The sequence below is a fragment of the Daucus carota genome, chromosome 6 (genome assembly GCF_001625215.2).
Source record: "Daucus carota subsp. sativus chromosome 6, DH1 v3.0, whole genome shotgun sequence".
Classification (NCBI taxonomy): Eukaryota; Viridiplantae; Streptophyta; class Magnoliopsida; order Apiales; family Apiaceae; genus Daucus; species Daucus carota.
In genome coordinates this window covers 30202689-30216135 of record NC_030386.2, presented here as the reverse complement: position 1 = coordinate 30216135, position 13447 = coordinate 30202689, and the positions used below count along the sequence as shown (strand labels likewise).

At 41.7% G+C, this 13447-nt stretch overlaps 1 protein-coding gene across 1 annotated transcript; it reads right to left on the bottom strand.

Annotated features, from left to right (window-relative positions):
- Positions 1–11434: 11434 nt before the first annotated feature.
- LOC108192978 (polyphenol oxidase I, chloroplastic) lies at positions 11435–13447 on the bottom strand. Its single transcript, XM_017359527.2, has one exon. The coding sequence runs from the start codon at positions 13409–13411 to the stop codon at positions 11624–11626; it is 1788 nt and encodes a 595-aa protein (XP_017215016.1). The 5' UTR covers positions 13412–13447; the 3' UTR covers positions 11435–11623.

The following is a 13447-nucleotide window of genomic DNA, read 5'->3' as shown; positions in this document are numbered from 1 at the left end:
ATTTTGAAACACATGAATCATGATATAAATTAAAATTGGAAATGTATATTGTGCAAATAAATATAAAAACAAAAAATATTTTTCTTTATAAATTTTGAAAAGAAACATAAAACTAAAGTTTTGATATACATATAACATAATATATTGTATTTAAAATATTGGTTTTTCTATGGTGTGCCCATGGGCACATGCTAAGCGCGGAAATTTTGTGTTTAGATCATTTTGATTGGCTCTACTTCTTAATAATGGTGGACCCCCTGCAAATACACCAATCAAAATGATCTAAATGCAAAAATTTCTGCGCTTAACATGTGCCCATGAGTACACACAAGACAAACTGTTAAAATATAATCAATCTTCAGACCATCGAAACAAAATACATTAATAAATTTTGGTTCCAGCCTATTATAATATTGAACTACTCATAAAATTAAGAAATCGTTTAGCTGAGCTTATAACTTATGACTTAACGTGACTTATTTGATAAACTGGGAATTTAAAATGTCTGTTTGGATAATTTTGAATTATTAACGGTTTATGGGTTATTACAAATATAATAATAAAAATAAAAGTGTTTTATGAGTAACTTGTGACTTAAGGGTAATTTTTATCGGAAAAAAAGTTCAAAAAAATTAAGTCGTTGAAAAAAGTACCTCAAACTAACTTCTGGCTTTAAGTCAGTTTCTAACTTATTTTTGACTTTAAGCCGACTTCTGACTTATTACATAGACGTGTTTCGGTTTAAAATTAGAAACAGCTTTAATTCCTAGCTTGAAGCTGCCCAAACAGGCTTTAAATTGTTTCAGGTATAGGCCGGCCTTTAAACAAGCCAGACCCGCATAAATTACATATTCCAAGGTCCATGAGCCGGTTGCCGGCCCAATGAGCCAGACGTCTCGTTTCATCTGCTCCAATCTTAATCTGGAAAAGTTGGATTCAGTCTCAATTGTAAACATTTGATAGCAACTACATATTAGGCATGGAACTGCGTTTTGTGATCTGTTCTTATAAATCAAAGCACCAAAATCATAAGAGAAAAAAGGAAGCAGAAAGAAATCTGCCATGATGCTCCTGTCCAGTTAATTAGGTTCCAACTTCCACGTGCTACGCCTAGTTCTGGCCTGCAACTACCCGAGATGGAACATGATGTTTAAATATTTGATTGGGTGACTAAAATGAAATTTAAATTAAAATATATCTAATATTTAAATTTTTGTTCATCCTGCCCTTTTGTTCCCGTAAGCCCAAACCCCATTTTATGAATTAATATTTATTTTTATTCTCATTTTCAATTCAAATGTTATGGAAAATTTATACTATCCATTCGACTCAGCTACAACATGATTATGAAAAAGAAAGCGAACTCAATAAATAACCGATTTATTTCTACATCGTTTAACATATAGAGTATCGAAAATTTTTAATTTGAAAATTATTACAATGACATCTCGAACAATCTAACTTACATCAGCTGTGAACATAACTGTATTAAAATTGACATTCACACAAGTACCATCTATAGCCTAATATTCAAAACTATCACTTACATCAACTAATATTATGACAACAAATGTACCAAAAATGTGAACAATTTTGTTGTGAAAAGTGAATTTTTACGGTAATCACCACGGTCTCATATTTGATGCAAGTCTTACGAATTAATCAAAGTATCATGTAAGTTCTTTTTAGAAAAGTTACCGAAATTCATACAATACACACAGAAATATTTGAATATAATACAATAACATCCAAAAAAGATAATCACGACCAACAACCTTGATAATAAAGTACTCTACGGAAACTCATCCAAAAATGATCGGATCTTGATTTTATTAGAAAACTGGTAAATATGAAAGATGACGAAAGAAAGAAGAGTTTAATTTGCTAAGGAGAGAAAGAAGAATGAAAAATTGATGACTCGAACCGGGCACACATGTACACTACGAGTTTTGGGGGCAGTTGGCCCAATGATTTTAGAATTTTAAAGGAGTTGAAGCCCCTGTTTGGTAACGAGAAGTGAAAGTTGCTTCTCAGCTTCTACTTCTATTGATCCGTTTGTCTAAATAAGTAGAAGTATTTTTAAGAAGCTGAGAATACTACCTTCTCTCTCACAGCTTCTATCTTTTTTCCAAACACTTTATTAATTTATTTACTTCTCACTTCTAATCCACTTCTTTACTTTAAGCACAGAATCAATTTTTTTAAACTTGCCCGAACGGTCCCGAAGATAGAAGAATGAAAATGTGATGGCTGAAATCAAGGACACATGTACACTATGAGTTCCGGGGCAGCTGGCCTGTAATTTCAAAATTTAAATATATTTTATATTTTTATATTTTATTTTTACTTTCAGTAACCTCATGTCTAATACATTCTGTCCATAATCAGTTGATTCTTGGTTCAGATCAGTAACTCTGCTTCAGTATATAGTCCCTCCGTCCCATTTTATGTGATCTCATTTCTTTTTTGGGACGTTCAAAAAAAATGAACTTAGAATACTTACTATTTTTGAGCACTACTTTTCACTATTACACCCACTAACTCCATATTTTATACTACTCTCTTATTATTAAATAAACACTATTACACCCATTACTTTTCTCCACTATCTCAAATCTATTATTAAATATTGATAGGTCCCACCACTTTACCAACTTTTCAACTACATTTACTACTTTTTTCTTAATCATCGTGAAAGTCAAACCCGTTCACATAAAATGGGACGGAGTAGTATATTTCTGGTCACAAGTTTGCATATTTATCTAATGGGATTTTCTATGGTGTGCCCAATGGCACACAATAGTCCCTGACTCCAATAAAATAGCTCTTTTTGATTGGTGAAGGAATAATAAATGATAATGGCCCCCCTGCATTCACATCAACTCCACCAATCAGAATAGACAATTTTTATAGAATTTAGTGATTATTGTGTGTCCTGGGCACACATTAGAAAGACCGTTATCTAATTAATTAACTCAAATCACTTTTAGACGTCTAGAATCCTAGTTTCCGAAGTCGATTTTCAAAATGCAAACTTTAAAAATGACAAATTTTAAATTACGGGTAATTTATTATACATGGTTAGCTTTTAAATCAGAATTCGGAACCGCCCGAATTGACACGCTTGCCCATCGCCATCCCCGGACCGGCTTGCCGAATAAAACATGAATGTAGCCAGGCTGCCGTTTTGCCCGGTAGCCCTTTTTCTTCGTCTCGTTCATTCGTCCTTATGATTCTCGATGCTTGAGGTGACAGGTTCATGGTCGGTGGTCCATATATACGAACGTTATACCAAATTTAAGCAGAACATAGGGAATATGGATATTCGTTTGTAACTTGCAAGTTGAAAAAGATCTCCATCCAAAAATATTTGTAAATTGATAAACTAGAGATATGGTATTAACAATAATTTTACACAATTCAATAAATTCAATAACAACCCACCATATAAATTTTTAACTAAGAAAGGACGGTGATGACTCACAAAATTAACTATTAAGTGCTTAACAACAATTAGTTCAATGAGAAAGGACCAAAAATATTTTGAGCAAACAAAAAAAATACCAGTATTATACTACTTCCTCCGTTTTTATTTACTTTTCTCGTTTGACATGGCGGGATTAAATATAATCTTGAGTGATTTTGTTGGATTCACATTTATGAGTACTTTAATACGGTGAAACTTTTATATTTAATATTAATATGAAATTAAGGATATTAATGATCAAAAGTATATATTAACGAGTGTTATAAAAGAAAACAGGAAAAATATTAAAATACAGAGGGAATAATACGTAATTCCATGTTGACTGGAAGGTGTTTGAAATCGGCAAAAACTCTTCTGACTGGTAGATGGCTGGAACATATATGGCCCTCTTCGAGATGCGTTGGTCCCGCGAGCACTCACCGTGTCAGAATTTAAAGCAGATTTACTTGGAAAATTTGAAGGTGCGAGTGTGCCAATTGGCCTCAGAAACGTGACATATCGCTCTTCTGTGTCACGTACACAGATCACGCGCCTTTTTTCAAATGGGATGGACTATAATTCTACGTTTCCATAATTTCCACATGAGATGTTGCTTTTTTGTGTGTACTGGAATTCTGGAAAGATGGTTAAATTTTAGGTAGGTAAAATCTTTAATTTGTCAAACATGCATTTAATATGTATGGAGATTGAACCATACTTTTAGAGGTGACGGACAATCGTACCTGATCCACAGCTCGTGATTGTCAAACAGGCATTTGATGTCCACATGGAAAAGATTAGTTTAATTGCCTCAATATTCAGTTTTAACTCGAAGTTGTTTCAAATATGATTATGTGATCAAATCACTTTGACGTTCATGAATTATGCAGAAAATTAGTTTCTTAAATTTCAAAGCAGAATGAAGTGGCGAGCTGACAATATCAGACACGACACGAACCCGACCCCAACCCGTAACCCGATTTACTGAGACAAGACAAAACCCGAAAGTGACCCGAACCGGAAAGTTTTATTTAATATCAAGCGATTTTTAGCTTGACTTAGAAATCGACCCTATTGCTGACACGAATATGACCCGTTACCCGAAATTACCACCTTTTTATCAACATGAACACATACGTATTCAATTATTCGGCCAACTGGAAGCCACAATAGCCCCAATCTACATATACTACCCTGCAGCGTTGTGGTTGGACTTGGGTGCGTCACGAGTGATTCACCATGACCATGCATGTCGTTTTTTTATCACTTAAAAGGATGGTTAATTAAGAAACTCAAACCCATATCATGCGAATATATCGATGCTATGATGTTTCATTTTCGTCAATTGATTTAAAATGTTCTAATCGCCTCAATTAAAAAAGTTAAAAATTAGAATCTGACATTTTAACTTCTAACAATAGTTAGTGACAGAATGACTCACGAGAGTTACGAAATTTGGTGCAATCGATATACATTATTAAACTAAAAATAATCTTCTGATAATAAAAAATTTAAAAACAGCCTTTGTTGTGCAGCAAGGTATATTTTCTTCTTACTTCCTTCAAAAGTTGTTTTCCATTAAGATATGAAAAAATATAAATTTATTTAAAAGAGATAAATTTATTTTACAAATACATATAATTATATACTTGAAACCTTTGTAACAACAAAGTAAAATTACATAATTATTTCTTTTGTTCCAATGGATTTTTTATAAAAACCTTAAAACATATGTTGATTAATGCAAAGAAAAAAAAAAAAAAAAAACTTTGGAGAGTTTTTGTGGTCGGACTCTGGTTACTCATCAACGGACAAACCGTACCCTCTCCAGTCCCCGCTTATGGGAAAAATCGTCCCTCGCCATCGTCTCCCTCAGTACTTTCTGTTGCTTAATAAAAAATACTACCAACTTTTTAGCTGTAATACTATTTATGGCAATGCGATAAGACTATAGTGAAAGTGTGAAACTGATGGTTGCTTTTGCTATAAAAAACTATAAAGTATTGAAAATTCTTGCCGTATAATATGAATTTATTATTGGGAATTTGTCAGCTTCTTCCCGGTGTACTAGTGATAAGGCATTATTTGTCGTCGTCCACTGCTCGGTGTAGTCTCTAGCCTCCCAGGAGAGGTGATGCTGTTTAATGGTGTAAGGTCCTGCAAAACAATGCAAAACCGGTGGTGGTGGCCGATTTGCACCTCCGGCGTGATAATGAGTCAAGAGTATTTGAGAGGAAAATGATGATAGTGTTTTGAGCATACCTGACTCTTCTCTAACTTCCTCCTTTTATACCTTCTGAGCTTAGCATGGTTTATGTTTGGCCTCGCGTGAATCAGTACGTGCCCCCCTGCTAGGAAGAGATAACGGGGGCTCATGAACTAACTTCCGTCTCGAGACTGCGGATTCGGGAACAGGTAAAGGTGTTGGCGGGTGACTTGTGGTCAGCGGGGTAGGATGCCCGTTGTTCAGGGAGAGCCTTATCAACATGTGTTCCCCCTGTCATGACAGGGAAGTGCCTTGGTTCTGGTTTCCGTCTATTTTGCTACTTCGGGCTAAGGTCCCGTCATGGTTGCGATGAACACTCCGTTGTCTGAGGCCGGGTCTGTGTCCCCACAGAGATAGGTGTCACTGATTTAGACAGGTCCTTATCATTGCCCCCTGCTTTCTCGCGATGGCACTTGGGTCAGAGCGGGGAAGTATATGAATGTGTTGTGAATAAATGTTTGTTTTTACGTCGAAGTCCGACTCTTTGTTTTAGCAGTACGTGCTTCCAGTCATGCCCCCCGCCTCCGACATGGCGGATGACGGACTTTTAGTTGGTGCTCCTGGCTGCGGGTTTCTCAAGTCAGGGGTTGATGTCGGGTGGTCTCTAGTTTTAACGTCACCTTGGCCGCTGTTTGCTGACGTATACACGAGTCCACGTGTGGCTGGTTGAGGTGGTCCTTATCAGATGCCATTCTTGACTGATGTGTGACTCTTACCGTATGAGTGTTGAGAAAACTTGTTGGTACGGGGAAAATATCAGTTGTCGCTACCGAGCGTGCGCTGAGGATGTTTGAGCTTTCATAGGTGGGTGGATCCCCTTGTTTACACCCGTTGTCACGAAGTCCTCAAGAAATTGCAAGAGCGCCATCATGCTGAGAATAAACGTAGCCGTCGTTGTAGGGGTGTCATGGCTAACTTATATGAAGCTTGGTTTGAAGATAAGAGACAGAAGTCTTTCTACTTTTCCGTTTGCTCTTTGTTTTAGTCTTTCTCGTTCCGCGTTGTTCTTATATTTGTTTTGGTGTACCCCTGCCCCCCCTTAGTGGTAGGTGGGATGATGCCATTGACTGGGTCGAGGGTAACATCGCGGCTACGACTTATGGAGTGATGAAAGAAATGTGTCAATGGTGGGGGAATGGTTCGGGAGTAATTTTGTGGGTGGCCTCTGGCGTATAAAAGTGTATCGTGTGTATTTATGATGTTGCCCCCCAGCGTGTATAAATATATCATGCATGTTGATGTTGTTACCGTCCGTTACCAGTTGAAACGGGCGGGTAAAAAGCGGGGGCGTGCAGCGGGAAAGCGATCATAATAATTATGAAGTGTTATTTGTTTTGCTGATGTAATATAGGGGCGGTTTGGCTTGTGTAATGGTTCCTTGTTTTTTGGTTGAAAACTAATCCCGGGGGATACGTGTTAATGTTGTGATGAATGTAAGCCCTGTAAGTTGTCAAGTTGTGGTGGTGTTTGTTGCCCCCCCTGTGTGTAAAATGTATTAATTGTTAATGTTGTTGTGGCGTACCTAAGGCTTGTTTGTCTCCCGCTTGTATGTTTGTGTGTTTTGTGCTAACATCATTAGTTTGGTGTACTTTCGTTTTTTTGTGTCTGGAATGTGTATAGATCCTAGTGATGATGTCCCACTAGCCGCGAAGGTTAATCGTAGAAGGGGTTTCCCCGGGTTGGTCAACAGCGGGGGATGCCCGGCGTTGACTAGTAAGCGAAAGGGTGAGGGAGAAGAAGGCAAACAGAAGGCTTTGGGTGCTCTATCGAGCTTGTAGGGGGTTGATGCCGAGCTTAGTGGGAAATTATCGGAGGTGGAAGGTGTACGGGATAATATGCATGGATTGTTTTCGGGTCTAGAGGAAGAAAGAAACGGGCGATTGTTGGCTGTTGTTATTTCGTGGGAAGATATTGTCGAAGAGTTTCGCGCGAATGAGGTGTATAAGCAAGAGATGATTAGTTCTCGGGTGGCGGCAATTACCACATATAAGGGTTGTGAAGAGTTTTGATGAAGAGTTGAAGCGGGCTGCAGAGTGAGGTGTAGCGGATTTCAAAGATGGTCCAGAGTCTGCTGATGAGCGTAAGCGGGTACGGGGGGTGGTGACTGCTGAATATCATGGGAGTGTGGCATTAAAACAGGCTGTTGGTGTGGAGGCGGGGAAGATGTCTGTGCAAGTCGTGTAGTGTTGTCGCGAGTGTTTTAAGATAACATGAGGGGTCCGTCCTGGGTGTTTGGTGGTTTCTTTGGAGCTTTTGTTCGTGGTCAACGTGATGTGTTGCCGCTGAGCCGTCGACGAAATCTTCCGGGTCGAAACCCGCCGTGTGACATTGTAATAATTTTACGGTTTGATTGATGTTGGCACGTGATGTTAGTATCTCATACGTTTTGTATTTTTGTGTTTGAAGAACGTCAGAGCCCTTTTGAACAGAACTTCGAAAGGCGAGAGGTGTATGAAGAAGGGGCAACTTTCGTGTAGTTTGTGATTGGATTTGTGACTTTTGTCTGAAATAGATAGCGGGTTCGAGGATCTCGACGAACAGAGCAGAACTGAACTTCCGTGTCTGTTTGTTGTTTTGCGGGTGTTTTTTGTCGAATGATAGAGTGACTAACTAGCGGGTTTGTTGTCCCGGAATGTCGTGTGTGTTTTTTGGTAATCACAGTGTTTGGTGTTGTCTCTGCCGTTAGCGGGTGTCCACATGGGTGGATAATGAGCTGGAGAGTGCGCTGGTTTCTATCCTGTCGAAAAAGATGGTTGTGGCTGAGTTTCGAGGTGGTGAAGAGTATAAGCGTGGTGTTATAAAATCTCGTTTGGATGCGGGTGCAACATATCACCGTAGTGAGGAGTTTGAAGAAGAATTGAAGGGTGTGGTGGATCAGGGTATTGCAAATTTTAGGAGTAGCACAGAATATGCTGAGGAGTTGAGACGGGGACGGGAAGTTGGGATAGCTGAATATCGGAAGAGTACGGCCTATAAAGAAGCTGCGGGTGCTGAAGCGGGCAAGGTGTCTATGTGAATATTGGAATGCCGGGGGTTTTTGAGGGGTGACTGACGGCGTTCTACGCAAGAATTTGGGGAATTTTTTGTGAAGTTTGCCCGTCAAAATCGTGGCGGGTCTGTCTTAGGTTTGTCGACCGCGGGAAATGATACGCAATTTGTGACTTCGTGACTGATAATGCCCCGTTTATTACCATGGTGACCGTGTTACTAATTGTCGTGGGAGTTTCGAACATGTTTTCATCGCTTCGCGTTGATTGCGACTGTCTGAGTACATATTTTTGCCATAATTGTGTTGTAGCTGTCCTTTATTGTGATGAGTGGACTGTGTTTGTCAGATGAACATTTTGCAGGCGTGTGGTCCTGTTTTTTGACTTAGCGTTGAGGTGTGATGCGTATTTGTGTTGTCTGTATGTTTTGTTGTGATGAGTGTATTGTGTTGTCAGATGAGTATTTTGCAGGCGTGTGGTCCTGTTTTTTGACTTAGCGTTGAGGTGTGATGCGTATTTGTGTTGTCTGTATGTTTTGTTGTGATGAGTGTATTGTGTTGTCAGATGAGTATTTTGCAGGCGTGTGGTCCTGTTTTTTGACTTAGCGTTGAGGTGTGATGCGTATTTGTGTTGTCTGTATGTTTTGTTGTGATGAGTGTGTTGTGTTTGTCTTAGACGGGTGGTGTGCTCCCTTGTCGTCAACGGCGGGTTGCGTACTCCCCAGTATGTCATTATGCACGATATTGAGAAGGAAACGCCTTCTGTCGTGTGTCCATGTGTGTTGTCCATGTTGTCGTCATGTGCGTAGTGTCGTCCCCTTCTCCCGTTTGTCCAGGGGAGGAGGAGCTGTAAGGGCAGGCGGGTTTTACCGGATCACGGGGATCATGACGTTCTTCTCGGTTGTGTTGCCCGTTGACCTTGCTGTGACGGCTTCGATCCCGTTGTGTTCGATGTTTGTTTAATATGAGATGTGTTCACTTTGAAAATGATGTTGTGGGTGTATCTACGGGGCTCTCGTTTGTTTGAGGACCTTCATGGCTTCCTCTTTCATGATGGATCGTGAGGCTGCAGAGTAAACCTTGGATAGTGTGTTAGGTCGTTGACTCATCAACTCGCATATGCATTACCCGCACTCGTACGGGTTCAGACCTCGTCTGAGGTGTATTAGAGCTTTAGTTTCGATGACCACCTCCACTTTGTCAATGGCTCGTTTGAAACGTCTAAGGTAGCTCTCGAGATCTTCTTGATCATCCTGGCGGATGGATTTTAGAAAAAAAGTGTGAATCTCGTACGGCTTATCGGCGCGGAATTAGGCTAGGAATATCTTCTTGGAGTCTTCCCCGTTATCGACAGTTCTTGCGGGGAGACCACTAAACCATCGCTGGGCGCTTTCCTTAAAGCTTGTTCTTCTTACGTTCTACTTCATCTGTTCTGTGGTCGCGATGTTCTTCTGCTCGTCTCTTTCTCTCAGTTCTTCTCTATTCTTCATCGCAGTGCCTTCGGTTCGTTCTTCACATCTCGTTACGATGTTTGTCCTCTTTATGCCGGGAATGTGATGTGTTCTGCGAGGATACCGACCGAGAGAAGATGGTCCACTCCCTTTTGCTTCTCCTCCAGCTGTCTCGTCTGGTTGATGGCCTTCCTTTCCTTTTGAGTGAATTCTCTTCTGCGTCGGTGTTTCTGTTTTAGGTCTTTGACAATATGCCTTAGGTGTCTGGCCTGTCCTGATGAGTGCCCTGTCAAAGTTATGCCCGGAGTTGTTTTCCGGTAAGAGGGTGACGTTGTGGCCGTCGCTTGGATAGTCTTCATGGTTTGATCTCTGCAGCTTGGAACCTTCGTCTTGATGGACCTTCTTATCCCGGGAAGTATTCGTTGTGGGATGTTCGTCACAGTCTTCGATGCCTCGACCTACTATAATGTATCGACAAAAGCTTCAAAACTGAAACTGTTGGGTTTTTCAATGTGGTTTTCTTCCGGCGATATGTAACTCAGGAAAAAGGTTAGGGGAGGAACTTCCTCAAAATCCATCCCCTTCCTGGCGCGCCAAATGATAAGGCATTATTTGTCGTCGTCCACTGCTCGGTGTAGTCTCTAGCCTCCCAGGAGAGGTGATGCTGTTTAATGGTGTAAGGTCCTGCAAAACAATGCAAAACCGGTGGTGGTGGCCGATTTGCACCTCCGGCGTGATAATGAGTCAAGAGTATTTGAGAGGAAAATGATGATAGTGTTTTGAGCATACCTGACTCTTCTCTAACTTCCTCCTTTTATACCTTCTGAGCTTAGCATGGTTTATGTTTGGCCTCGCGTGAATCAGTACGTGCCCCCCTGCTAGGAAGAGATAACGGGGGCTCATGAACTAACTTCCGTCTCGAGACTGCGGATTCGGGAACAGGTAAAGGTGTTGGCGGGTGACTTGTGGTCAGCGGGGTAGGATGCCCGTTGTTCAGGGAGACCCTTATCAACATGTGTTCCCCCTGCCATGACAGGGAAGTGCCTTGGTTCTGGTTTCCGTCTATTTTGCTACTTCGGGCTAAGGTCGCGTCATGGTTGCGATGAACACTCCGTTGTCTGAGGCCGGGTCTGTGTCCCCACAGAGACAGGTGTCACTGATTTAGACAGGTCCTTATCAACTAGTGATGTGATTGTTATATACATAACGAATAGAAAAGTACAAGATTAATTAAATAAGCCAAGATTAATTAAATAACAATAAGCTAAAGAGAAACGAAACTCAGATTTATTAGTTGATGCTTACATTGGGGAATTTTATTGATCATCAACGGTGGAGCCGAAGATCATGCATGATCCGGCGAACGATAATTAAAAACACGAACATAAAAAACGACACATCAAACAAGTCGAGACACGATAAACTCATACAAGCTTATAAGCTGCATTATTAATTTAAGACGAGATCTTAATCTTGACACTGCCAATGGTGACTTTCCCTGTACCAGTTCTGGGAACAATGGCCACCACGAGGCCTTCGTCATCATCAGCTCCCAAGTCTTCGAGAAGCTCAGTGATTCCTAAGCTCAGGTTGGTCTTCACCTTCTTGCTCACTTTGAATGGAACATTCGAGAAGGCTCCTGCGAACTCAGCGTTGGCAGGGCCACTCTGCACTTCATCTTCGTCGTTGATGTAGACATCGAATTTTATGTATTCATCTCCATCATATTCAATCCCATCGATCTCCAGGATTTCTTCTTCGTCTTCTTTCTCCTCTTGAGTCCTCGACTTCTTTGGCCTGGGGACATTTACTTTGATAATTTTGTCGAGGACTTTGGGGAAAGCGGTGCTGGCGTCCTCTATGGGCGTTGGCGCTTCAGCAGCATTGGCGGATCCAGCTCCGCCTTTGGAAGCCTTTTTAGCCTTCCGGACGGGGCGAGATTTGAGCCAGGGAAGAGGGACTTCTTTGTAGTCGTAACCGAGCTTTTTGGTATCGAGACAGTCACGTACTTTGACGCGAACCAGCTGCTTGTTCTCGTCGTAGAAGAGAAAAGCAGAGTCCAGGTAATCAGTGTCCGTAAAGTCTTTGCGGTTTTTTCCAGGAAGCGTTTTCCAGATATTCCACATTCGGTCCACATTGGCGTGATGAGAGTAGAAGATCGGGTCCCGACCCGCGGAATAGAACCGGCCCATGTCCTCTCCGTTGGGCTGGTTGGGATCGCCGGTCCAGATGTGGATCTGCGTGTGAGGGATGTTCTCAATCGCGCCCTGCCCTTTGATCTGATCGTCACCAGCTCGGTACGGTTTCCCGAAGAAAAGCTCGGGAGTCTTGGCAGACGAAACCATCTGATTGTACATTACAGTGTTATTGCTTTTAATCAATTCATCACCCGTGAGACTTGCGACTGAGGAGCTGTAGTTGAGATCAGCCATGAGTGGGGGCTGGTGTGAGGCGTCTCGCAGAACGTCGTAGAGTGGAGAACTCGTGTCCGCGAAGATGGATGGGATGGGGGCTCCAGCAGGGGAGTCCCAGTTCCAGAAGGGCAAGCCGAAAGTAGGATCATCGATCAGCTTGCCCAAAATCTTCTCGTAAAAGTACAAGTACCATCTGTGGAAGGGAAAGAATAGCCAGGAGAAATGCACGTCGATTTTCTTGTTGGGAAAGCCAACCATCTGATACGAAGAGTCACAGTAGGCGCAATGGATGGCAGCCTGTTGCGCAAAGCTGTGAGGATCGTCGCTAGGAAGATCCCTCATGAGTTGCATGGCTTTTTTGAACTTAGCCACATATTTAGCATCAAGCGTGTGTGCGGGGGGCCTAATTCGTAAAGGCTGGGTTTTTGATGGAAATGTAAAGTCAATGATGTCTGGATTCGGTGGAGGGCAACAATCGATCTTTGTCACGCCAGTGGGAAGTGTAGTTGCTTCCCCGCATTTGGTAACATCGATCGGTGCAGCGAATGCTGCACCGCTCACCGCGGTGGTACCGTAGAGGCCAGCTCCTAGACCCACGAGGATATCTCTACGATCAAATTTTCCATCAGAGAGGGCTTCTTTGTCAGCCGAGTCCTTGGCGGCTCGGCAAGAAAGAAATTTCTTTGCATGGCTACGTTTCTGGTTCAAGAAAAACTGCGAGTTGGAGGTGGTGGTGGTGGAGGTAGAGGAGGAGAATGAGGCAGCAGAAGGGGGGCTAGGGTTCTTCGAAAGGTGGCCAACGGTAGTAGGCAATGGAAAAGAAGCCATGTTTTTTCTTATGGCAAGTTTGCTTTGATGAAGCGA

What these genes read in the sequence shown, in the direction of transcription:
- LOC108192978 (XM_017359527.2), bottom strand. Translation starts at nt 13,411, where the DNA reads ATGGCTTCTTTTCCATTGCCTACTACCGTTGGCCACCTTTCGAAGAAC.